Here is a 23,322-nt window from a genome sequence, read left to right as displayed (position 1 = left end):
ATACTCATTTATCACCTCCAATCGAAATTGCTATGATTGGGAAACTGTTAAAAGTCGGGCCAAACGAATATACTCTGAATTCATAGCAAAAAAAAAAAAAGAATATATTCTGAATCCTCTTAATAATAATTTAGTTAAAGTTTGCAAGGCACTCTGTCGAAAAACGAAGCTGAAATTTTCGAAAGACTTGCCTATAAATTGCTTCGAATTATATCAAACAAAAAATAAAAAATGAGAAACAAAAATTAATTTTCTTATGCCCATACGCAAATAAATTTTCTGTAAAATGGATCTCTTTTGGGTCGATATGTGAAAATAACGCATTGCATATTCTTTTGTACCGAACATAAATGTTGGAGGAAGGGAAAAATATGTAGCTGTAATAAGAGTCTCAATCACGCGCTCTCGTCCCTTAAAAATTCTCATTTACGCGAAAATACCCAATTTCGGTGGTCTATAGTCCAGGGATTTTGTTCTCACGCGCTCAACGCGCTTCTGGTGCGCGTGGGTTTTGTAAGTACATAAACAGACGACCTTAATTTAGAAATATATGTCTACTGAAATAGAATTAAATTTACATCTTAATTTTCCAGGAAATATATTCAGCATTTCTTATCGAATTGTTATGATTGGGGTATTGATTAAAAGGAAGAAATATCAACGTCGACAAAAGATAAATAAATAACAATAAAAAGTGAAAAACAAGGAAAGCAATATAAAAGTCGAAAAGATTGATCTAAGTGGTCCTTAATTATGTTATTTTTTCAGTTTCTTTTGTAAATACTGTCTGACAAAAATATAATGAAACATAACCATATTTATAGTACTTTGTTTTAAAAAAACAAAATTTAGCTAATTATTATTTTCGGAATAGTACATCAATTTAAACGGTTTTTTAAACAGGTAAAAAAGAGCAAATTAATGGTGTTTATGATGTAATAACTTCTACATGACAAGTATAAAAAGCAGCTTCCTTCAAGAATCTACAAAAGCTCCGGCCATAATATTCTCCATTTTTTTTGTCTCCGAATTTTATCCGAATCCATATTTGTATTAATGTACCCATTCATTTGAAGGGTAAAAAGAGGGCTAAATAGATATATGAATTTTTATAGTTTTAGCTCTATTGTTTCCAGACACTCAAGAACAATCAAATACTTTTCTAAAAAAATAATACTTAACTTGTGTGGTTTGTATTATAAAGTCCGAAATTAGATTTTCATCCAAAAATATAAACCTTAAATAACATCCATCAGATAAAAGCAATAAAAATAGAACATTTTCTCAACCCATACATTATCTATTTTTTTTTTTGTCAATTTCCTCCAAACACAACAATTACTAAGAAAAAGCAAGAAAAATTCTCCATTTGTGTTATTGTTTCTTTCCTTTCTACAAACGAAAAAAAAAAAAAAAAGAAGAAGAAGAAGAAGAAGAACAGGTAGAAAGATAAAAGAATGTGGCTACCGAAAGTAACAGACGCGACAATTAAAGGAACAAGAAGTGGTTTAGTGGCTGTTGCAATAGACAGAGACAAAACTAGTCAAAATGCTCTTAAATGGACAATGGATAATCTTACCTCTCGTGGCCAAACTCTTGCTCTTATCCACGTCGCTCCAAAATCTCAATCTTCTTCAGGTTAATTTACCCACATTCTCAGATTTCTGTTAGGGTTTTCTTTCAATCCATCATTTCTGCTCAATTTTTTTCTTTCTAAAAGTTTGAATTTTTATAATTTTTATTGCTTTGTGGGAAATGAAGACATTGAAGAAGGAATATTACATAAGCAGCAAATGGAGAAGCAAACGAAAGATCTCTTTGTATCCTTCCATTGTTACTGCAGCCGCAAAGAGGCAAATGATGATAATAATAATAATAAACGAAATTGAGGGCTTTATCAAAATCGATTTTGTAATTTTGGCTTCATTCATGCAGATAAATTGCATGGACGTTTTGCTTGAAGATGTAGACAAAGTCAAAGCAATTGTCGAATATGTTACAGTTTCCGCAATTGAGAATTTAGTTCTTGGTGCTCCATCAAGGAATAGCTTTATGAGGTGATAAAAATGATGTGACTTTTGACTGAGTGATTGCGTGCAACAGAATATTAACCAAAACTAGGGTTTCTTTTTTCAAAATTTGATCCTCAACAGAAGATTCAAAACGGATTTACCAACGAGTGTATCAAAAGCAGCTCCAGATTTTTGCAATGTTTATGTCATTTCTAAAGGAAAAATATCTTCGGTAAGAAACGCCTCGCGTCCTGCTCCTTACCGTTCATCAGTCCCCAGCGAGTTTGACAACAATCACGAAACTTTTGCCAATCAGAAAAAACATAAAACAGGTGAGTGTATGTATATCAATCTTGAGAATAAATGTTACTTGCGTTTCAAGCAATTCAACACATTCATTAACTCTCCCCATCTTTCTTGTTTTCAACAGCTAACACACCGGCATTGCCTAGGGCGCGAAGATCAGTGGATTCAGATGGTACAAGGTATATTACTCTAATTAGATTACTCATCGAATTCTGTAAAGTTTCTTTAAGTGTGATTACTTGAATCTTGGTTTCGATTTTGTGTAGATCAGGGTTTGCGAAACCACCACAAGCACATATGAGATTGATGGGGGATTTCTCAGATTCAGAGTCGGAATTCTCATTCATAAGTGCTTCACAACACGAATCCGACATTTCTTTTGCCAGCTCGGGGAGGCCGAGTGCAGATCGGTCTTCTTTTACATACGATTTACCAGAATCAGCAAGAACCTCAAGAATGTCAACGAGCTCAGAGCAGAGCATTGGGTCACATAGATTAGGAATCAAGTTTACGGATTTGGGTTATCTCAATAATTCTTCTACGGTTTCTGATGAGAGTGGAAGAACTTCTTGCTCATATTCATCTCAGAGCTTGGTATAAGTTATCATCTAATTCAGTTTTTTTTTTTTTTTTTTTTTATGTCTTGTAGATTCGATTTAGTTACATTCCATGGAAACCTTTGATTTGTTGTAGGATGATGTTGAAGCTCAAATGAGGAGACTGCGTTTAGAGCTAAAACAAACCATGGATATGTATAGCTCAGCTTGTAGAGAAGCTTTAACCGCAAGGCACGAGGTATCATACATCCTTATCGGTTTCTCAAGTGGTTAAATTCATCAAAGCCAAACTGAAATTTCAATTGCTTAAAACTCTGTTTTAGGCGACAGAGCTGCAAAAACTGAGGTCAGAAGAGGAAAGAAGAATGGAAGAATTAAAGATGACAGAGGAGACAGCAATGTCAATGGTGGAAAAGGAGAGAGCAAAAGCCAAAACTGCCATGGAAGCTGCTGAAGCTGCAAATAGGCTTGCGGAAGTAGAAGCAAAGAAAAGACTAACCGCAGAGATGAAGGCACTAAAAGAAAGCGGTTCTTTCTCTCGACATAGCATCGTTCGATACAGGAAATATACTGTTCAAGAAATCGAAGAAGCAACTGGGAATTTCGCAGATTCAAGAAAAGTAGGAGAAGGAGGCTATGGTCCTGTGTTTAGAGGTCATCTTGATCACACAAGTGTTGCTGTTAAGGTTTTACGCCCTGACGCTGCTCAAGGAAGATCACAGTTTCACAAAGAGGTAATTCATTGAGTCAAGGGTTAAAATTCCTAAAAGTCGTTGAATTAAAAAACCCGGAGACCTATTATTTACTTGTGTCAGAAGAAAGAGGTTGTTTTGTTTTGTTATTTTCGGTTCGTTATGGTTAACTTGTGTTACAAGCAAATGGTTTTTGAATGACAAAGTTTGAAACTTGATGTGTGTTTTGACTCACAGGTTGAAGTACTAAGCTGCATAAGGCATCCAAACATGGTGCTTCTCTTAGGAGCTTGTCCAGAATACGGAATTCTCGTCTACGAATACATGGCCAAAGGAAGCTTAGATGACCGTCTTTTCAGACGCGGAAACACGCCGCCGATTTCCTGGCAACTGCGTTTCAGAATCGCTGCGGAGATCGCTACGGGACTCCTTTTCCTCCACCAGACCAAACCAGAGCCAATTGTCCACAGAGACTTGAAACCAGGAAACGTTCTTCTCGACCACAATTACGTCAGCAAGATCAGCGATGTCGGGCTTGCGAGACTAGTCCCCGCCGTTGCAGAGAACGTGACTCAGTACAGAGTCACGTCAGCTGCAGGAACTTTCTGTTACATCGACCCTGAGTATCAACAAACCGGGATGTTGGGTGTGAAATCGGATGTTTATTCACTCGGAATCATGCTTTTGCAGCTTTTGACTGCGAAACAGCCAATGGGTTTGGCTTATTATGTGGAACAAGCGATCGAAGAAGGGACACTTAAAGATATGCTTGATCCTGCAGTACCAGATTGGCCATTAGAGGAAGCTTTGTCTCTTGCCAAGTTATCTCTGCAGTGTGCTGAGCTGAGAAGAAAAGATAGGCCTGATCTTGGTAAAGAAGTGATGCCTGAGCTTAATAGACTCAGAGAGATTGGTGAAGAGAGTCTTGAGAGTGTGTTTTATTCTGGACAAGGACGGTTGTCACTTTCTAGCCAAGTCTCTTATACATCGGTATGTTTTTGTTTTATTTTTGAAGACATTGCATAACATTTGATTCTATATATATATATATATATATATATATATATATATATATATATCTACGATGTTTGATTTTCTTTTTTCCTTTTTATTTTTTGTGGGGAATTGCAGGAAGGTAGGAGTGCTCCTTCTATATCGAATGCAGGATCTTCTATGTCAAACCCATAGTTTTGAGAACCGAGAAGGAATCTGGTAAGATATGACACTCTCTTTATCACACTCTCTTGTGTCATATTAAGTTTATGTCTGAATCTTGTTGATGTATTCATGATTGCAGGAGATAAACTCCAGTAGAAGAAAGCCAAGAGCAACATATATTCAGGAAAAACAAAAAGTTGCTTGTTTTGAGCTAAAGAAGAAAGGTGTCTGTAATTTGAAAAGTAGAGCCAACCCAAAAGTTGTGTTTTCGATTTAAGAAACAATATATGTATATACAAGGGAAAATTGAATTTCCAATGCACATTTTTATGTTGGACAAAATATGAAGTATATATTTTAAGATTAGTAGTTTTGACAAGTGAGTCATATGTTTGTTCGACACGTAATACACAGTAAGGAGAACGTGGGAGTGTTATAACGTTGTCAAGTGTTAACTACCTAAGACGAAAACAGTTTTTTTTTTTTTTTTGGTTGGGTAGTTTAAAAGAGAAGTTGTTTTGGAAAGGTAAAGAGAAATATTTGTATTGAGAAGTCTAGCAATGGGACAAGGTAAAGAAGTTAAGACGAGACCAGATCCTGAAGTTGAGATTCAGGTTTTTATATTGCCTTTCTCTGTTTTTTCTTAGGCTGTTTTTCTTAAGATTTTATCGCTCTGTTTCTCGAAAACTGACTTTGTTAATCAGGAACGAGGAGAAATATTCTTCTTTTATAGGCCAAAGGTTAACAAAGAAGAAGCTCACAGTTTGGACGATGTTCAAAGGTTATACATAGTGATGCGTCCAGAGTCTGGTGAGAATCCCGTCGAGGAGAAACAAGAGCCTCTCTCTGGTAAAGAAGGTTCCGATAAAGATTCCGGTGACGGAGACGTGGGAAGTAGCTCCTCCTCCGTCGCCAAGAACGGAGGTGAAGGAGGACATGGCGTTGAGGTAGAAGAAGAAACAATACACTACGGATTAATGATTAATCTGTTACTCGGGGATTATTATGTTTTAATCTCGATTTGGGTTTTTCTTTTGCAGAAAGTGAACATCGAGAAACTGATTCTGTTACGATTCATTGTGATGGGTAAGAAAACTCTTCCTGATCCGAGCAAGAAATCACAACCTTTTTGGGGATTTGTGGAGATGGTGACTACGAATGTTGAAGATGTTAAAAATGCTCTTAAAGGAGGTAAAAATCTCGTGCTTGTTATTTATGGGATTCAAGAACTAGTTGGTGAATTAGATCTGTTATGCAGAGGAGTACGAGACGAAGACTCGAGGACAGAGACACAATCCGCCGGCGAGAGCTGTCGGGGAAGGAATCTACCGAATTCTCCGACATAAACCTTCTCCGACAAGAAAACACCATACACATCTTGTCTACAAACTCGAATTCCCATCGGAATCGCAGACTAGAGAACACGAGCCACAAGAGTCGCTGAACATCGAATGTGAAGGCTCTTTCTTGATCCAAATACGAAACCCAGATCAAGGAGGAGGAGGAAGGTCAGGGTTTGGTGGGCTGAAGAGAAAGAGAAAAGCCCAGTTTCCCGCCCATCTTCAGGCCCATTTAGGTCATACCCGGTTTGGGGCAGCCGACCCGCCCGATTTCCTGAATTATGAAGGATGCGAGTTTTTACTCATCTCGGCGTCCGACGACATAGAGGAAGAGTTAGGGATGGAGCTGGAGCCTGACGGTGATGGCGATGAGTCCACGTGCGATCTTTTAAAGACTTTCGGGGACGACGTTGAAGCTACTCCTCTACTTCGCGGTACATGGGACTAATGGTCGATGTTCAGTAGCTAATATTATTACAGTTAGATCATAGCTAATGTTTAAAGTATATGGACGACTTTAGGTTATAATCCTTTCTTTTTGGGTAAAATGGTGATGTGTTCTCTTAGTGTCAAGTTTTGTATTGAATCCATATAACCTGGTTCCTTGTTCTTCTGTAAATATGTTGAACTTTCTAGGCGTAAACCATTGGCAATAAGGCTTATCATTTAAAACGATTCACCTATTCGTGGGCCCGAGCCCAATAGACGGTCCACGAAATTTTTTTTTTTACAGATTCAAAATTCTTTTTTATTTCATAAAATAAAATTATTTCCATCTCCAGATAAGAGAATCACACTCTAATTGTTTCTCCGGAGAAGAAGAAGATGAAGCAACCGGCGACACCGAACGCGGCGGAGGAAACCAGTGCAGAGCAAAATCAGACCGGAGCAAAGCAGAAATCGAAGAAATTCCCAACAGCAACGGAGCTAATCTCTCACTACCAGAAACGAGGGCTCGAACCAGCTGAAGCCTCGGTTAGAGTCATCGAAGACCTACAAAACGCGCTCGTCCGAGTCATTTCATCCTCGAAGAACGCCTCCAGTAAGGATAAGCTTTTAACCGACGCGAGGAAGATTGACGCCATTAATGGAAGGCTTGCCGTCGTCGACGCCAAGTTGGAGACGAAACCTGGATACGCTGAGACTTTCGTCTTAGGGTTAGCTTCTGGTGCAGCACTTAACGGAATTAACGCCGTCTGGCCTCACGTTGCCAGTGGCATTGGCCAAGTTTGGTCCGCCGTTAAGAGTGGGACAGATCCGTCATCGGCCTCTTGAAATGTTAGGAAAGGAATATTCTCCATTGATTTGGTTTCATATGAGGTTTTTTTTACTCCGATGTTGTATTAGCGAAATTGGGTTTCAGTGTCAAGCGGATTTCAATTTTTGTACTGTTGGAACAAAAAATCTGATCAAAAAATTAGCCCAACTAATCCGTCGAAGAAACAGAAAAAATGTAAAATTAATTGGCATGTATCAAAAAAAAAAAATCATATACAGAACAAAAATATTCTTAGCAGACAACTTTACAGCCAAAATTGGAGTTGACAAACTTATTTTTAAGCCCCGGGCTATTCATTATAGGTTAGCAAAAAAAATTTCTTCCCAAATGCTAGTTTTTGAGTTTGTACTTGAGAGAACCTTTGAAGATGCCAGAGGAATGTATAAGTCTTACCCAGAAAACTGACAATTCGAAACTGGTTCACGACGATTGTGGGAAATAACGGTTGTGAAATCAGTTGCTTGTTCGTTATCTTTGTTTACTGTTGTTCTTGGTGGAATCTGCAAATTAGAAGAGTGCATTGAAAATTTTCAGCATTCAGACATAGGACCATCTGAGGCAAAACAATCATTTATGAAGAGATATATTACCTTTGATCGCTTTAGGCGGTCTTGTGTGACTGCTTGCAGTTGTGCTTGGGGACAAAGGTCGCTTTGATTGTCTGGGCTTATGTGAAGGAATCAGAGACGAATTTAGAATGGCAGCAACAGCTTCACGCTGTTGTTTCCGTTTGGATATCATATCTTCAACACCTCCTTGATTAGAAGCATTGCCTTTGCTTATTTGTCTATCTCTCTGTTCAATTTCATCTGTGGGGTTAGCCCTCTTGTTGCTATCAAGCTTTGATGAAGCCTTCTTAGATTTCTTCAATGCATTTGGATCTTCGTTCTTCGAACTATTTACATCTGGATTACTGCTTTTCTCTGTAGCTTTCATCTTTTCTCTCTTTTCTTGATTCCGCCTAGGATTCACTTCGGATGTTACTTTCTCACTGCTTGCAGCCAGTTTTTCCCTTTGAGAAGAAGCCTCTTCTTTGGCTTTTCTTCTGCTCTGATTGCTCTCTTTGCGGCGCGAATGCTTTTTCTCAGGCTCAAAATGCTGCTGTTCCGTCTTTTCCTCGCCAAACATGTAGTTGTACGGTTTCTTAACTGGTATGATAACTTCTCTTTCCTTTGCATCTTTCACCAAGGCACCCCAATTATGGTCTCTCTGCAAGGTTCGTGTGTTACCCAAAACCCAAAGGGAGAGTTTGGCTCTTGTGAGAGCAACATTCATGCGTCTAACATCTGCAACAAAACCAATCCGACTTTGATTGCTTCCATCAGGTGCAGAATGAGTAGCTCTTACAGTGGATAAGACTAATATGTCAACCTCTCTGCCTTGAAAGCCATCCACAGTATTCAGTTCCATATCTGCTGCTACTTGAGATCCAAATGCACTAGAGAAACGAGAACGCAGAACCGCAAGCTGGCGCTTGTAGGGCGTGATGACGCCAATCCTTCCAGCGACAAATTCCGAGGGGTATCTGTAAGCAACAAGCCACCAGTGAAATAAACAACATTAAATAACTTTTTGAACCGTAGGTGAACAAAGTGGTGCTTAAGATGATTAAGACCTCTTTTTGAAAAATTTAAGCAATTGAACAGCAGCTTCAGCTTCTTGTTCATTGCACACGGAGCTGGAATCCCCACTTCGATGCTCTTGACCATCAACAATATCATAGAAAATATATGGTCCAAGATAATTGCTTTCATGAAAAGGGGCTGATTTGCTTGACATGTCAACTCCATTTAACAACTTATTGTCGTAGAAGTGCATAGACGGGAATCGACAAATCTCTGGATGCATTCTGTACTGAAAATTCAGAGACAGACAATTTTCCAGTTTAAAACACACATAAGAAAAAGAAAACATTGTGAAAGTAAAACTAAAACTCAACACCCAAAAAGCCAAATAGTCATTATACCTGCTGGGTAAGCATAAGGATAGGGTACCCAGCCCTTTGTAAACGTTCAAACATGCTGCATTCATACAAAAATTTGCTTGCAATGTTGGAGAGAACGGTCGCTGGAAGCTGCTTTGGATCTCCAACCTTTAATAATAGGCAACTTATTATATAAAAATGTAAATTTCACAACCAAAACAAAAAAAAATTCTGTGATGCGGTGAACGATTTCTCACCATTATGCATTTTGTTCCTCTTGACTTTAACAGCTGTAGAGGAATCAAGGTAGCTGGTTCCAGAGCCTGTTAAGCCAAAAGAGCAAAGTAGTAACGAGTTATGACAAGAACAACTATGCAAAACAATCAAGCATATAAAATAATCACCTGAGCTGCTTCGTCGATAACTACGGCATCGAATAAATTATCTTCAGATGGATTTCCAAATTTGTGGGCTGATAAAGATTCAGCACACACGCTATACAAGTCTCCTCCACATCCACTTAAAGTCGTAACGACTATTTGGGCTTCTTTAAGAATTGACTTACGCAGCTTATGCTTCAATGCTCTAATTTCATTGTTAGCTTTTCTCTCTTGAGCCTGAACAGCACTAAGATCTTTGTAAATATTTTTCTTTTGTTCATAAAGCCTCCGCAATCTTATTCCTAGCTCTGCATCAGACATTGGCTTGCCATCATCTTCTTTGGTGAGGTTTTTACTCCCCAACTTATCTTTGGCGTCTAAACTTTCCTGGTTTAAGTTTGCACGCTTCGCTTCAAACTGGGTGATCTGATCAACGACCTTTTCTAAATTACTGCGCAGCAACGCAGAAGAATCTGCACCCTTATTAGTCTTAGCTTTGTTTATCCGCATCCTCTCCTCTGCTAAACGCTGATCGACAAGGGTATCCAGAAAGAAGGGCATTGAATTTGGATGAACAGTTTTAGCATTTCCAACCCTTACAAGATACGGTTTGAACATTTTCCCATCCTTGCCATAGATACCTAAGCTAGATATTCTTGAGACTAATTCATCAACGGCTGCATTTGACTGAGCGCAGATCAGTACCCTTCCCCTACCAACCTTTTCTGCCATCTTTTTATTTGTTTCCCCATCATCATCTAGCTGTTTAGCCAGAGCTGCATCTTGCCATACCCTTGCAATAGCCACATTTGGATTCAATCTCTGCCTAGATGTTGTAGAAGAACTACCTTGCTCAGAATTTCCATTGTCACTTGTTTTACGTGAAACCGATGCAAGTAAACCACTAATAATGGCAACAATAGTGCGAGTCTTGCCAGTTCCTATCAAGCAAACAAACTTTCTTTACTATCATCAAATATCAAAGACTAGCCTAAGATGCCATAGTACAAGGAAGAAAAAGACTAACCTGGAGGACCCTGAATAAGTGATATGTCAAAAGCTTTCGTCAAATTGGATGAGCCAATGGCTACACTAATAGCCTGAAGTTGACTCTCATTGAAAGAAGATTTGAGTATTTTCTGTAGAGAATGTGGTAGTAAACGCAGATCTGATCTTTTAATTTCAGAATCATAGTTAGAATCACTCATAGGACTTAGAATCACAGGAAGAACGGGAATATCCTTAATGGAGGACAGAGCTTGAAATTCTCTAATTTGGGATGTAATGTTCAGAATGCGACTTGCATGCCACTGGCTACGTTCCAAGAGATTCCGTCTAGCTTGATTTAGTCGTGAAGACGCATTCTGAAGATATAAGCGTACATTCAAAATACTGGATCGTTTCTTATCATCCCATTCCCGTCCTTCCACCTAAGAAACAGCAAGGTCAGTAACGATCAAAATGGAAATGCGAGAAATTAGATGAAAAGGAACAAGCTAACAAAACCTAAATCTTTCTCCTGATCATTCTGTTTTATTACAAATTCTTTTATCCAACAATTACGTTCAAGTATTAGAACATCAGGGATAACCCTTTACTCATAGTAAACCTAATCAAATCAAATTTCACTGGCGTTTTCCTGCATATATCAAACCAGATACTAAAGTACCTTGGTGGCTTTAAAGCATCCGCTTTCCTGATTCTACTTTTATCATGCACAAGCAAGCAAAAAAAAATACTACATACCTTTCCCAACATATTAACACCGGCACTACTATTTTCTGGATGCTCTTTTGTGAACAAAATCAAGTCATTCTCAGAGAAACTTTTCGAGTTGGGGTCATCATTTTCGTCTTGCATAAAACGAACAAACTGAAAATCGTCTACCCTTTCAATTGATAAAACTGACAGAACACCGTAATATATCTCCTCCAGTGACGATATCTCCTGGAAGGAACTTTGCAATTGTGCTTTAAACTCTTCTAGAACCAAGGGCTGGAAAATCTGCATATATTGCTCAGGTGAGCCAAAGCGCACTGGAACTTCCCTAAACTTTCCGACATTCTTATTCTCATCTTTATTCATTGACGCCAATCCCACTATTGCATAGTAGTCCATTTGCAAAATCTTTCTAAACCAATCTTCTAGCTTTGGTGGCCTGAATCTTTTAAATCCAGCTTCTTGCTTCTGCCACCGGTCGGACCTCTTATTAACAGGTGCACAAAGTTGAATCACTTGTCGTTTGGGAGCAATGGGCGCTGGTTTTGCCAGGGGTAATGACTGTGGTTTCAGAGATTTAAGTGCCAAGTCCAGTGGATCAACCTCTGTCTCATTCACCACCTTTTTCAAATCCACGCCTTTTGTGTTGGAAATCACAGATTTCTGGGCCTCTTTTGAAGTTCCACGAGAGATGACTTCATCAGTAGCATTTTTTAAGTTGGCTCTGTTTTCAGATGAAAGAGGACCTCCTACATTCTGTCTGTTTTCTGCTTCCCTACTCATACTACCAACCTTGCTTGGTTCAGCGTTTGTAGCGGGAAGCTCTTTAACAATATTTCTGGAGCTTACTGAAACATCTTTCTCTGCCACAACTGCCGCCGAAAACTTTGAATTATCAATACTAGAAGAACTCTTCTTCAGAGAGGAAACCTGTGAGATGCTTCTGATAGGTGGAAGAGTTTTATTAACATCAAGTTGATGAGGCTTACGCAGACTAGGTAAATTCTTCAATGATTCCTTCTCAGTCCCATCATCTGTTAGATCCATCACATTATCTGGTTCTTTGCCAACAACATCAACAGGTTTGAGAATTTGGTACTCATTTGCCTTTGGAACAAGGCGTGAGATTTGTTCTGCTAATTGTGCGATGTCAAGATCATCTGATTTAAGAAGAGGGAGAGCATGATGAATTCTATCACCAGAGAATAATAATTCTAAATTGCCAGTTAGAAACTACTGACCAGCAGGAAAACCACTTACCAGAAGATAGAACACGTCTGATAGCCTGGACTACCGAGGAACAAGCGTCACTCTTTGATCCTTGTAAGATGTCTAGCAAAGCCGCTAATGCTCGTCTCCAATATGCAACGACAACTTTTAGTTGTGACCTTCCCCAGTCAATGAGATCAGGAAGCCATTTAAGATCAGATGCATCTTTCAAAGCTCCTCTAGTAGCACAAGACTCTTCATGGCTTAGTCTAAGTTTTCCGAGAACGACAGGAAGAATCTCAAGCAAACGTACACATGTCATCTGCCAAATAAGAGAGATTAGAACCCAAGCACAAAGCCATGCTCAAACTTTTTGAATCACATACAGCTCAAACACTTTGATGGAGGTATGTCAAAGGTTCACTAAATAATTCTAAATGGCTAAGTAGAATAAAGCACAAGCAACAGAGGTATAACAAAGGTTCAATAAATAATACCTGGCAAAGACTTTGATGGATGAAAACCTTTCCTTCAGCTAAGCACTTCCTTATCGCGCCCCAGGCAACTTCTGCCAGCAAGTAAAGAAACTTCAGCAACTCTGGGTTAGCACTCAACGAATTTCTGCCGTCAATCACAGGAGGAGCATTAAAGTCAGGTTGCCTCAAGAATCCTCCTTCGGAACTCTCCACAGCGCCAGTAATGCCCACATTCTCATCCTTCAGCAACTTGAATAATAAAAAGAAAAAATGGTGCAGGATCTGAAAGCTTTGTAGAACAGAGCTCAAATGGACCTGCCAAAATATAAATAAGAAATATAAGAACAGTCGCAAGTCACAGATTTATCTCCCACGAGAAAAAAGTACTCAAAAACTGAACCTCACAAATATAGGTTGTGAAATGCGCAACCTAGAAATTCAGTTGCTATAATGGCAAAGGGTGAACGTTTTGTAGCCTTAACAAAGACTAACATTAAGAATAGCATCCCGTACAGAACACATTGTATGTGTATCCACCTAGATGTTGAGTGAAATTTAGCCGCTGCCTACCTGCTGTAAAACATGTCTTGCTCCATAAAAAACAAATTGGAGGTGTGAATTTTGAGAGCAGAGGAACTTCAGGCCACAAGACAGGCCTCTGGTATTTGAAACGTGCTCCAGCATAGACTTTCCAAACTGCCTTAGATTCTGTCAACAGAAACAACAATGCTCGACTTAACACGCAGCTGAAGCAGAGAATTTTTGAATATAAAGTAATCATCTCTTGAGATGGCACCCAGCAATCATTTCAGGTCATTACGTACATCATCTGGGTCTGAAAGAGAAAGGATGAAGGTTTCGCTCATCCCTGGTACCCAGGTCCATTCTTTTCGACACTCTTCACCCATTTGGACCAGAAAACAAGTAGTCAATCTACAAAATCAAAACCCAAAAGCCTCACTATTACAAATCGCAATAGAGAGTTAGCGGCTTTCCTACCACAACAGTGAAATGAAAAAGTACCTCTTTAGTGTTCGTATCAACGTAAGACACATTTTTGACACTGTCACAGAGTTCTTGGACTCCTTTCCTGGCCCCCCATCATCAGATCCTGTTGCTAACTTCCATCCAAGCGTGCCTTTGATTTCAACAGCAGAAGATGAAAGCCAAGTTTCGATATCAACCGTCATGTCATCATTCTTTTCAGATTCTACCAAACAAAAACGTGATCGAGACCAAAATACTGCTTGGGATAGCGATACTGGAAGGTTTCGAAGATTTGTATTTGTAAGAGTAGTAATCCAGAGCATCGGAATGCACATCCACTCTTTGCACTCCCCAAGAGTAATTTTGCTCTGTTGGGTAAAGTCACTCCACGGACGATCACTTACATCTTCGACAGCATGGGAAAATGGAAGATTACTGTCATCGTCGTCATATTTCACCTCATTGCCCATATATTTACCAATATTATTACGTAGCAGCGAAGCTAGTAGAGCCGTTGCATCCGATACCAGGATAACTTGGACAAGATCAATAGCAGGCTGTCGCAATGAAATATGAAGTGAAGAATCTTTAAACGACGACACAAGAGATGGGCCCCTGTCAAATCAGTTGACTCCCATGAATTGTCTATGAGAAAATGTAGTGACCTCATCCAACATACAAAGTAAATATGCCATCAACGAACGGGAAATTGTGGAGAGAAGATAACAATCACAACTACAATAAATATATATATATATATATATATGTATATGTATGAAACAAGAATCGTCATACTTAATGTCCTTCATGCTCATGTGAAAAGTACTTGATATATATTCAAGTCGATTCCTCAAGTAAGTATCAGATACAAAAAACAGCTACAAGAGAAAAGATAGGCCCCAGTTACACTAACCACATATGTGCACACTCAAAGGGAGGGCAAGGTGGGTTCATCTTGTAACCTCTGAGTACAATAAGAAGAGCAATCTGAAAATAAATTTTAAAACTTGGTGAAGATAAAATAAATAAAAAATATAAGTTTCATTCCAAGAAAAAAAATTGCAACAGATGTGTGTTATAAGAAAGAACAAGAAATACCTTGTCGCCAATTCTTCTTGCTAAAACGCTGAAGTTACTGCTAACTGGGACCTGATGAAGGAGAAAGTAGAGAAAGTGTCTACGTTGCTTTTCATGCTCACCATCTCGCAAAGACTCGAGGGACTGGACAGAGAGGATATGAATAACATGGCAAGGTAAGAAAATGAATTTAAAGGGCCCAAAACACGTGTCATCTCATTAGAGAAATCATATATGTCAGAGAAACTAATTCAAGCTTGCCTGTAATAATGGCTGGAAAAGATCAAAAATGGCTTTGTGGATCTTCTCAGCTCTTGTATGGAAACACTGTCCCAACAATGTGTTACGCATCACGCTTGGGGACAGGGTAGACCTAAGCCAAAGCTTACAACCTTTGAGATATCAAATGAGAATGTGTCATCTAACTTACTATGGACTTCAAGATAAACAGAGTACTTTGCATAACGATCATAGTTACCATACCAAGTGTCTTAAATAGCTCTTTCAGGCAATTAACAGCCAGTGAAAATTCAGGTGAATCCCCGCTTATATGATTCAACACTGTATCAACAAAAATGGGATAAGGCTCCAATATCCCTTCTTCAAAAGCAGGGCCTTCTAAGAACTCAAGCCTTTAGGAAGCAGAAAATATTAAGGAATCAGAAAATATTGAAACACATTATCAGAAAAAAGACTATACGAGGAGATTACTCACTAACTCTTACAATGATGTCATCCCAAGCCATATGGATGAACGGTCTAGATAAATCCTCGGCCTTGGTTCCTGCGATGCAGAAGGCAGTCCCTCCATCTCCAGAATTCCAATGAATTTTTTGAGCAATGGCTGAATGCGTTCCAACTGGGTTGCTGACCTGCCATGACAGCAGGTAATACCACATACATTATAGCAATTAAAGTTTCACAAGCACTGAATACAGTCCTGAGAATATATTAGTTATGAATTTACTTAAATCTATGAATTCAAATGTGAAAAAAAAAAAAAAACCTCAACTTCCCCATGGCCCTTGCTAAGCGATAACCAATCACACGCACCCTTCTATTAAGAAAAAGTAGTGCATACACACCCTAAAAAGGATGAAATACGAAAATATACCAAGTCAGAGAGATTTAGTTTAGTAGGAAACACAAGAAGCTCTCTACGGGATATGAATATACCGGAAATTCTTGATTCTCAGCAAATGCAAGCTCATGAATGTTGTCGATTGACTCAATGAATTTCTCAAACTCAGCGCATAAAGACATATCGTCAAAGAAGAACGGAAACATCAAAACCTGACACCAAAACAAAGGCTCACAGTTAATAGATGGCAATCCTAGGATCTATAGATATCACATGGCATGTGAATTACAAATCGAATCATCAGAGTCAGTTGATAACGCAAAATAAATCAGCAATGAAATACAATCCAGTAATAATAATTCGAGTAAAAGGAAAAACAAAGTTACAAGATCTCAGATCACAAATACAAAAGTACCTCGTACATTACACAAACAACTTCTGAATGATGAAGATTTGGATCATATGTTCCTTTCTCTACTTTCGAGTTGATCTCTTGCAAGTGACTAGTAACCCTTTCCTCATCAAGTTTTCGCAACACAGCAAGTAGTGGGCCAACAGAAGCGCACTCATACTCTTTTTCATACATCTCTTGAGTCTGATGGTGCTGAGAAATGCATTGTGCACAAAGCCGCATTTCTTCAGAGATTCTCTTCCACAAGACCTTCAGAGGTGAATCATTTCTATCATCTTTGAAGAAATTGTAGAAAGTCTCGAGAAGAGGTCCCATTACATCGCCATACCCACACCAAATATGATTATCTTTCGGCAAAGATATCAGCAAAGTGAATGCATCTGTAAACCTAAAGATTATAAAGAAAACATCAGCTTGGAATTATGTCTGTTTCGGATTACACTCAGTTTAACAGTGAACCATCAGAGCAAGGGAGAGATATAGAAAGAACCATTGTTCTTTGCGCTGGTTAAGACGCCGCACTGTAGAAGGATCAGAATCTTCATTCTCCTCTTCGTCTCCCTCGATTCTCCTCCACCGGCTCAAGAGCTCTCCACTCGAGGAGACTTTGCTCGACATATTAATTACCCTCTCAATTTAAACCACGGAGAGAGGAAAAAGGAAGTCGGACGAAAGCGTAATCACAATTCCCGGCGACGGAAATTGCCGTTTCCGATGAACAGAGGAAGGAGAACCAAATTGATATTCCTTTAAGTCGAAATTATTCGTCTCCTCGACAGTGTACTTGGATTTCGAGAGGAGATGCAATTTGAAAGCCCTTATTTTTGTTTCTTCTTTTTTTCCTAGAGGGAAATTAAAAAAGCGAGCGTAGAAAAAGAACTACACGACAACGTTTTTGTCATTTATTTGGTCGGAAAACAAATCATATTGGGCCTTTAATGAATTGGGTTTCATAGGGGCGGGAAACCCACCGACTGGATGATTTGCGCAGAAAATATAATAGAAAAAACATTTACTTCTCTTTTTTAAAATTAGAAAAATTAAAAATCTCCACTTTTTCTCGTTCTCACGCTCTGCTCCTCTTTCGATTTCAGGTGATTGATTTGATTAGGGTTTTGAGTTTTAGCTCATGCTTCTGCTTCGATTTTTGTGACTCTGGATTCTGTTGTTTTTCGCAGCTATGGGTTCTCTGTTGATTGTTAGGGTATACACTATAGATCTACTATGGCTCCTTTGCGAAACATCTGGGTTGTTTAATGGCTCTTTACTTGTTTGATTGATAAGCTAGGATTGTGTTTGAAGCCTAGTTCTAGGATCTCTGCTTGATTCACGGGAAACCAAGGAAAGGGTTAGCCAATTAATCGTTGATGTCTGTTAATTTGAGCTTGTTGACGGAGAGATCTTGGAACCTTGTAATATGAATCTTGATTATGTTTTCTAATGATTCACCTCTCCGTTTGCTAAGTGGGTAGTTTTTGGCTTCCAGTTTGTAAAATCTAAACTTGTGTTTTGTGGTATTGTGTTCTTACTGAACAATGTGCCTCAAAGTCTGTCTCTTTACCCCATCAATGAAAAAATTTCAGTCTTGAACTCAATTGTTTCCAGTTTGCAGTTGCATTTCTGAATTTATGTGGCGTGGTATTGTGTTCTTAGTAGTAGCCAAGAGATGTCGGCTTATGACAATGTTATTGGTGGGAAGCTAAAGCTAAAAGGGAAGGCTTTAGATGTGAAGGCAGGTGGAGTAAAGAAGAAGAAGAAACAGAAGAAACAAGAAGAACTAGCTCTTAAAGTTACTGAACACGAACTCATAGAAGGTAGACATGACCGCTCCATTCCTCAAAAGTATCATAACCATTGACTAAGCTGGTTTTTAACATTCATGGACAGAAGAAAATTGATATGTTTGTTTATCGGTTATAGGAGAAAACGCAGAAGCATTGGGTAAATTGTCTGAAGGAGAAGAAGAAGCGGGTAGGAGTGAAAAAGCGAGCGAGGATGCGAAAGTGCAGCACGATGATGATCATTTAACGCCTGCAGAAAGACGGTACATAGAGCAGAAACAGAGACTGGATGTGCAGAAACTAGCCAAGGAAGCAAACAAGTCTCATCGTAACAGGATTGAGGATTTCAATCAGTATCTGGCTAACATGAGTGAGCACTACGATATCCCTAAAGTCGGACCTGGTTAATATTATTCGTCGCTGGCTTTGTTTGATGATACTCTGCTTATCAATTTAGCTTTGTTAAATAACACTGTTTTTGGATTCCTGTTATCTTCCTATAACTTTTCAATTGTGTGATCTCCACTCTCTAATGCCAAAGACACATTTTCTAGGCTTATAAATTATATCTTCTGCATTTTTCAATTTGTAAATTATTTGTCGTGAGCATCATATCATGGGTAAGCATCAAAACTTGGACTAAACCCAGTGAAAATTCATTTTTTTTTTCAAAATATAAACGCAAATTAATGATATCTGCAAAGACATTAGTATACGTAAGGTTGAGTCTCGAGGGTATCTCTTATTGAGTATTTGAGTACACAAATCTATATATCTTTTCGTCTGTGCCAAAAAAGAAATGAATTAATAAAGAGAGAAAGAGAGATCAATTATACTACAGTCTACAGAGGCAACATAACATACTGTAGTGTTTTTGGCTCAAAACCTAAATTCATCGACCCAATATCAATTCCATTGTGATGATGGCTCGAATACTTTCGATCTCCGGAAACTGCTTGCTTATCGAGTTTCATCCTCCAAGGCTCGGAATCCAGAAGTCAAGTCGTCATACAGTTTCTTGAATTTGGCTACAAGTGTATCTTCACCCTCAGCTGGATCTTCAAACTTCTGAGACCTGTGTAGTTCAAATAACCAAAACTTTCAAGTTTAGATCTATAGATTTATTTGCTAAACCAACCTACATTCCAACTACATTGCAGAGTAATGTGAAAACATATGGGAAAGGCAAATGTAAAATGTAATCGCTTGCGAAGACAAGATAATGGAAGCATTGAGCAAACTTACAGCATACAAGTCACCACCAGTTATATAGTGTCGCCCTCGCCTGCAACCAATCGAGTTCAGTTTAGCATCAAGTTACAAAGAAAGTTAGACCTCAATCAAGAATTATGTCCAGTAAACACCATACCGAATTTATTAGGCTGGAACTCCCAAGGACAATCTTTGTCAAGAGCTGGAACAGACACCCCACGAGGGATGTATACATCACCAGATCGCTTTGCAATAGTCTTCAAAGGCCTCTGTGATATTAACAAAATGAATTTAGCAATACTGAGAAAATAGAATCTCTAAGTATTCAATCTAATTTTCTAAATACTCCAACTGAACCTGAATTCCATCAAAGATATTTCCTAATATTCCTGGACCAAGCTCCACTGATAGTGGCTGTAAATCCAAGCAGAAATGTAAAATTTAGCTGCAACCGAGACACCATCTCAAGCTAAAATAGCCAACATGAAGACACTACAAAGCTTGTGTGTTCGAAGAACAGGATCATTAACCGTCAATCCAGCAGTTTCTTCGTAGACTGATTAAAAATAAAGTATCCAAATATCAATGAAGGGATCCTATGTCTATAGACAACACTCTAAATGTAGGATTAGAGGAGAATACTAGAAAAAAGGTTATAGCAAGAAACAAAAGAAGAGAACAGCCATAGCATCAGCCACAACAACAGGACCTGAAACCTACATTTTGATAGTATGTAATGTAATAGCAATCTGATTTCGAAAGAAAGTAAGAAACTGCCTTCACCATAAAAATTCCCGAACGAGTGGCAGAATCAACAAATTCAGTCATACAAAAACAAGTTTATTCTTGTCAAAATTACCGCGCAGATGTATCCATCATCGAAACAAATAGATAGAGGAAGAACAAACCAAACCTTGCGAACGTAACCATACTCGCTCTCCTTCTCCGAATCCTCAAAGGTAGTGAATTTAAAACGCCGGCATTTTGGCTTGACGAAGACTCAAATCCGATTAGAAAATGTAACAAAAATCCAACTCCTGAAATACCGAGATCCCAACCAAACAGCAGATAAGAAATCGTCAAACGCTCGAATATACAGTATTATAGAAAGCGATGAACAGTTCAACTACTTGTTCAATTATTTATATAAAGAAAAAAACAGAAACATAGAAACAGAGAGAGATCGTGACCAGACCAGTGAACCAAGACGAAGAAGAGTGGGCACGACTGAAAGCCAGAGGATGCACGTACGAATGACAAGAGTTGTAGAAGATCTAAAACTTTTGCAGAGTCGGGTCATGATCTTGTAATTCGTTTCCATATCCTACACTCGTACATCGGTCACGTGCAACACGTGCGGTAAAAAAAAAAAGTTAGGCGGTGAATGTGTCGAGTTTGTTTTTGGTCCCACATCGCTAATCGAAGATTGGCTAATTCTTAAACAATTGATATAAAAGCCGCGTTCGATCCTCATTCCAAATCATACCTTTCTCGGCCTTTTGGCTAAGATAAGTGTAGTATCTGTTCTTATCAGTTTAATATCTGATATATGGTTGCCACGGCCCATGTGATATTAACTCTATTTTTGTAGGGAGAAGGCCCATCAAGATAGCTTGCTATCTGGGCTTTCGCGAATCGCCTGTGTGTTGCACTACTGCACAGGCCCGGTTCATCCCACCAACGAAGTGAAAACTTTCGAAATTGCCGGTTCTGAGTTAAAACCGATATTGATGATTTACTTTCGCTTGGTTGCAAAATAGAATCAAACTGAACCATTGTTGAATATAACGGGTTATCTATTAACCCAAGTCAAAATCGAGTCTGAACCAAAGTCGACTAAGTAAATTGGAACCCAAACCGAAGCTGGTAGGTGTTTCATCGGTTTCTAAGAATGATCGTCGGAACAAAAATATTCCCGGTAAATTCTGAGAGAAGAAGAGATGGGGGAAATGGGGAAGGCGATAGGATTGCTGATAAGCGGGACGCTTGTGTATCACCATTGCGCTAATCGAAACGCGACTCTTCTCTCCCTCTTTTCCGATGTTCTCCTCGTTCTACTATCCTCCCTCGCCATTCTCGGTCTTCTTTTTCGTCAACTCAATGTCTCGTAAGATTCTCTCATTTCGCCCTAAAGTTTCCGGTTTTGCTGCAGTTTTTTGCTGTTTCGACTATCAGGATTTGTTTGTCTCCGGTCCCTGATTTGCCGATCGGGGCCGACAATTTTGAAATTCTTTGTTTTGGCTGCTTGATCTGTTCAATTTAAGTGTGCTTTGCGGTCTTTAGTTTCACATTATCGTCTGGATTTTCAAGTTTAGTTTTGTTGGCTGCTTGATCTGTCAAATTGACTTTGCTTTTTCTGTCTTAATAGTCGTGTGGATGTTAAAGTTTCTTTCTTTTTGCAATGCCCACTTCCTTCGTGTTCACCACACGAAAAGGGTTCTTTTTTTGTTTGATTTGCTAAAAGTGTTATTGATTTGATGATCACTGTGCACTGTTTGAAAGATTCTTGCATTCAGATGATCTACAAATTCACATTTTTTTCTGTGTGAAGGGTGCCTGTGGATCCATTAGAATGGCAAATATCACAGGATACAGCCAGTAACATCGTTGCACGCTTAGCTAATACTGTTGGAGCAGCTGAATCCGTTTTGCGAGTTGCAGCAACGGGTCATGACAAGAGGCTATTTGTAAAGGTAAGCTCAGTCTGGTCTCCTAGGTTATTATATTAGAAGAGATACTTCTCTCAGATCACCTGTTTATCCGAGTGCCTGAATCGCAAAAGTCAAAAACTAAATTCGAGCATTTACAGATGAAGACCAGGATGTTTAAGACCATTGACTAAGCTGTAAATGGTCTCCATCTGTAAATACTGTAAATTAAATTTGTGTTATCTTCTGATGTTTCATTCTTTCAGGTCCTGATCTGTCTTTACTTCTTGGCAGCTCTTGGACGAATCATATCTGGTGTCACCATTGCTTACGCAGGTAGGCCATATACGGGTCCCAAAATGTTAAGACAGTGTTGTAGCATCTGATAAAGATGAAGGAAAAGAAGCGAAACGCCTGATGCTTTGGACATACTTTTTGGAGACTCTTCTTCTTTCTCGTATCTAGTGTATGTAAAGTAATCTGTAATACTTGTTTCTGACAGTTGTTTCTTCTGTCTGAAACAGGACTCTGTTTGTTCTGTCTCTACATGCTCTGTCAGAATACTCAGGCTACCGGAAACTCTGTATCGAAACGAACAAACCGAGAGATTTTGGAACGAGGAGCACCTTAGGAGTTGTGATCTTCCGTCTCACTCACAAATCACAATCTGTCTAAAATTGTTTTCTTCTTTCTCTTTTTTTATTCTGTCCAACCTTCACATGTTCATATAGCTTTGGATAGTTACATTTCTATACACATCACTCGTAAATTGCGTGGTTCGAAATGTATATTTTTTCATTTACCATAATCAAAGATAGTCAAATTTTACTGATTATGGTCCTAGGCAAAATGATGCAATATAGCGTTTAATATAGATGATAAATTCATATTGTTAATGTGACCTGATGGATTCTCTTGTAAGTTGTAAGAAAATGATTATCCATGGACTGTAGCTAGCTAATTACGAGATAAGTATAAAACCTTCAGTAAATTCGCAAAACCGGAGTGCATCAGTTTCCAAAATTACCGAACCGAGTCCGGTTTAGTCAACCCTTACCAGCCTTCGCAGCTC

At 38.8% G+C, this 23,322-nt stretch overlaps 6 protein-coding genes, 1 long non-coding RNA gene and 1 other non-coding gene across 14 annotated transcripts; 6 read left to right on the top strand and 2 right to left on the bottom strand.

Annotated features, from left to right (window-relative positions):
- The first annotated feature begins 1,457 nt into the window (after positions 1-1,457).
- Positions 1,458-4,786, top strand: LOC18993218 (U-box domain-containing protein 52). The gene is made up of 10 exons (XM_024152857.1): positions 1,458-1,638; positions 1,762-1,853; positions 1,936-2,057; positions 2,154-2,344; positions 2,443-2,497; positions 2,585-2,912; positions 3,012-3,113; positions 3,199-3,609; positions 3,805-4,557; positions 4,699-4,786. Exons 1-10 carry the CDS (start codon positions 1,458-1,460, stop codon positions 4,753-4,755), a joined length of 2,292 nt encoding a protein of 763 aa, XP_024008625.1. The 3' UTR covers positions 4,756-4,786.
- Positions 4,787-5,285: 499 nt separating this feature from the next.
- Positions 5,286-6,693, top strand: LOC18993217. 2 transcript variants are annotated; one of them, XM_006416719.2, is made up of 4 exons: positions 5,286-5,339; positions 5,430-5,672; positions 5,766-5,916; positions 5,984-6,693. In XM_006416719.2, exons 1-4 carry the CDS (start codon positions 5,286-5,288, stop codon positions 6,511-6,513), a joined length of 978 nt encoding a protein of 325 aa, XP_006416782.1. In that variant the 3' UTR covers positions 6,514-6,693. The 2 variants fall into 2 exon arrangements, with proteins under 2 accessions (XP_006416782.1, XP_024008906.1); XM_024153138.1 differs by having other exon boundaries at positions 5,298-5,339; positions 5,459-5,672.
- Positions 6,694-6,847: 154 nt separating this feature from the next.
- LOC18993216 lies at positions 6,848-7,476 on the top strand. Its single transcript, XM_006416718.2, has one exon. It carries the CDS (start codon positions 6,891-6,893, stop codon positions 7,338-7,340), a length of 450 nt encoding a protein of 149 aa, XP_006416781.1. The 5' UTR covers positions 6,848-6,890; the 3' UTR covers positions 7,341-7,476.
- A 67-nt stretch (positions 7,477-7,543) lies between these two features.
- LOC18993215 lies at positions 7,544-17,399 on the bottom strand. Of its 2 annotated transcripts, none has more exons than XM_024152114.1 (22): positions 17,100-17,399; positions 16,613-16,997; positions 16,293-16,409; positions 16,123-16,202; positions 15,842-15,988; positions 15,600-15,748; positions 15,378-15,508; positions 15,138-15,260; positions 14,953-15,026; positions 14,076-14,654; positions 13,877-13,985; positions 13,623-13,760; positions 13,074-13,367; positions 12,628-12,898; positions 11,395-12,527; positions 10,676-11,078; positions 9,673-10,589; positions 9,526-9,591; positions 9,311-9,436; positions 8,960-9,198; positions 7,935-8,869; positions 7,544-7,844 (listed from the first exon to the last, which is right to left on the bottom strand). In XM_024152114.1, the coding sequence occupies exons 1-22, from the start codon at positions 17,225-17,227 to the stop codon at positions 7,813-7,815; spliced, it is 6,576 nt and encodes a 2,191-aa protein (XP_024007882.1). In that variant the 5' UTR covers positions 17,228-17,399; the 3' UTR covers positions 7,544-7,812. The 2 variants fall into 2 exon arrangements, with proteins under 2 accessions (XP_024007882.1, XP_024007883.1); XM_024152115.1 differs by lacking the exon at positions 7,544-7,844 and having other exon boundaries at positions 8,226-8,630; positions 8,716-8,869.
- A 234-nt stretch (positions 17,400-17,633) lies between these two features.
- LOC18993214 (protein FAM32A) lies at positions 17,634-18,949 on the top strand. 3 transcript variants are annotated; one of them, XM_006416715.2, is made up of 3 exons: positions 17,634-17,703; positions 18,266-18,423; positions 18,530-18,949. In XM_006416715.2, the coding sequence occupies exons 2-3, from the start codon at positions 18,276-18,278 to the stop codon at positions 18,796-18,798; spliced, it is 417 nt and encodes a 138-aa protein (XP_006416778.1). In that variant the 5' UTR covers positions 17,634-17,703; positions 18,266-18,275; the 3' UTR covers positions 18,799-18,949. The 3 variants fall into 3 exon arrangements, with proteins under 3 accessions (XP_006416778.1, XP_006416777.1, XP_024008359.1); XM_006416714.2 differs by having other exon boundaries at positions 17,670-17,703; positions 18,263-18,423; XM_024152591.1 differs by lacking the exon at positions 17,634-17,703 and adding an exon at positions 17,726-17,813.
- Positions 18,950-19,111: 162 nt separating this feature from the next.
- LOC112084102 lies at positions 19,112-20,895 on the bottom strand. 2 transcript variants are annotated; one of them, XR_002898073.1, is made up of 6 exons: positions 20,798-20,895; positions 20,516-20,639; positions 19,960-20,158; positions 19,760-19,871; positions 19,636-19,675; positions 19,112-19,465 (listed from the first exon to the last, which is right to left on the bottom strand). It is a non-coding gene; the product is annotated as an uncharacterized LOC112084102 (long non-coding RNA). The 2 variants fall into 2 exon arrangements; XR_002898072.1 differs by having other exon boundaries at positions 19,960-20,016; positions 20,798-20,893.
- Positions 20,896-21,084: 189 nt separating this feature from the next.
- Positions 21,085-21,280, top strand: LOC112084234. The gene has a single exon (XR_002898192.1). It is a non-coding gene; the product is annotated as a U2 spliceosomal RNA (small nuclear RNA).
- On the top strand, positions 21,132-23,085 carry LOC18993213 (reticulon-like protein B23). Of its 2 annotated transcripts, none has more exons than XM_006416712.2 (4): positions 21,132-21,709; positions 22,154-22,295; positions 22,545-22,586; positions 22,775-23,085. In XM_006416712.2, the coding sequence occupies exons 1-4, from the start codon at positions 21,543-21,545 to the stop codon at positions 22,979-22,981; spliced, it is 558 nt and encodes a 185-aa protein (XP_006416775.2). In that variant the 5' UTR covers positions 21,132-21,542; the 3' UTR covers positions 22,982-23,085. The 2 variants fall into 2 exon arrangements, with proteins under 2 accessions (XP_006416775.2, XP_024008484.1); XM_024152716.1 differs by having other exon boundaries at positions 22,517-22,586; positions 22,775-23,058.
- Positions 23,086-23,322: the final 237 nt, after the last annotated feature.

The sequence above is a fragment of the Eutrema salsugineum genome, unplaced genomic scaffold (genome assembly GCF_000478725.1).
Source record: "Eutrema salsugineum unplaced genomic scaffold, Eutsalg1_0 scaffold_5, whole genome shotgun sequence".
Lineage (NCBI taxonomy): Eukaryota > Viridiplantae > Streptophyta > Magnoliopsida > Brassicales > Brassicaceae > Eutrema > Eutrema salsugineum.
This window is presented reverse-complemented; position numbering and strand designations above follow the sequence as displayed.

Bases quoted from the DNA above. Each gene is read 5' to 3' on its own strand.
- LOC18993218 (XM_024152857.1), top strand. From the start codon at position 1,458: ATGTGGCTACCGAAAGTAACAGACGCGACAATTAAAGGAACAAGAAGT. The intron at 2,498-2,584 runs GTATATTACTCT...GATTTTGTGTAG, and splicing joins GTGGATTCAGATGGTACAAG to ATCAGGGTTTGCGAAACCAC. The intron at 3,114-3,198 runs GTATCATACATC...ACTCTGTTTTAG, and splicing joins CTTTAACCGCAAGGCACGAG to GCGACAGAGCTGCAAAAACT.
- LOC18993217 (XM_006416719.2), top strand. From the start codon at position 5,286: ATGGGACAAGGTAAAGAAGTTAAGACGAGACCAGATCCTGAAGTTGAG. The intron at 5,340-5,429 runs GTTTTTATATTG...TTTGTTAATCAG, and splicing joins ATCCTGAAGTTGAGATTCAG to GAACGAGGAGAAATATTCTT. The intron at 5,917-5,983 runs GTAAAAATCTCG...TCTGTTATGCAG, and splicing joins TAAAAATGCTCTTAAAGGAG to AGGAGTACGAGACGAAGACT.
- LOC18993216 (XM_006416718.2), top strand. From the start codon at position 6,891: ATGAAGCAACCGGCGACACCGAACGCGGCGGAGGAAACCAGTGCAGAG.
- LOC18993215 (XM_024152114.1), bottom strand. From the start codon at position 17,227: ATGTCGAGCAAAGTCTCCTCGAGTGGAGAGCTCTTGAGCCGGTGGAGG. The intron at 15,749-15,841 runs GTAAGAGTTAGT...TGCTTCCTAAAG, and splicing joins TGGCTTGGGATGACATCATT to GCTTGAGTTCTTAGAAGGCC. The intron at 12,528-12,627 runs GTAAGTGGTTTT...TTCTTAAATCAG, and splicing joins CAGACGTGTTCTATCTTCTG to ATGATCTTGACATCGCACAA.
- LOC18993214 (XM_006416715.2), top strand. From the start codon at position 18,276: ATGTCGGCTTATGACAATGTTATTGGTGGGAAGCTAAAGCTAAAAGGG. The intron at 18,424-18,529 runs GTAGACATGACC...TATCGGTTATAG, and splicing joins TGAACACGAACTCATAGAAG to GAGAAAACGCAGAAGCATTG.
- LOC18993213 (XM_006416712.2), top strand. From the start codon at position 21,543: ATGGGGGAAATGGGGAAGGCGATAGGATTGCTGATAAGCGGGACGCTT. The intron at 21,710-22,153 runs GTAAGATTCTCT...TTCTGTGTGAAG, and splicing joins TTTCGTCAACTCAATGTCTC to GGTGCCTGTGGATCCATTAG. The intron at 22,587-22,774 runs GTAGGCCATATA...TGTCTGAAACAG, and splicing joins TGTCACCATTGCTTACGCAG to GACTCTGTTTGTTCTGTCTC.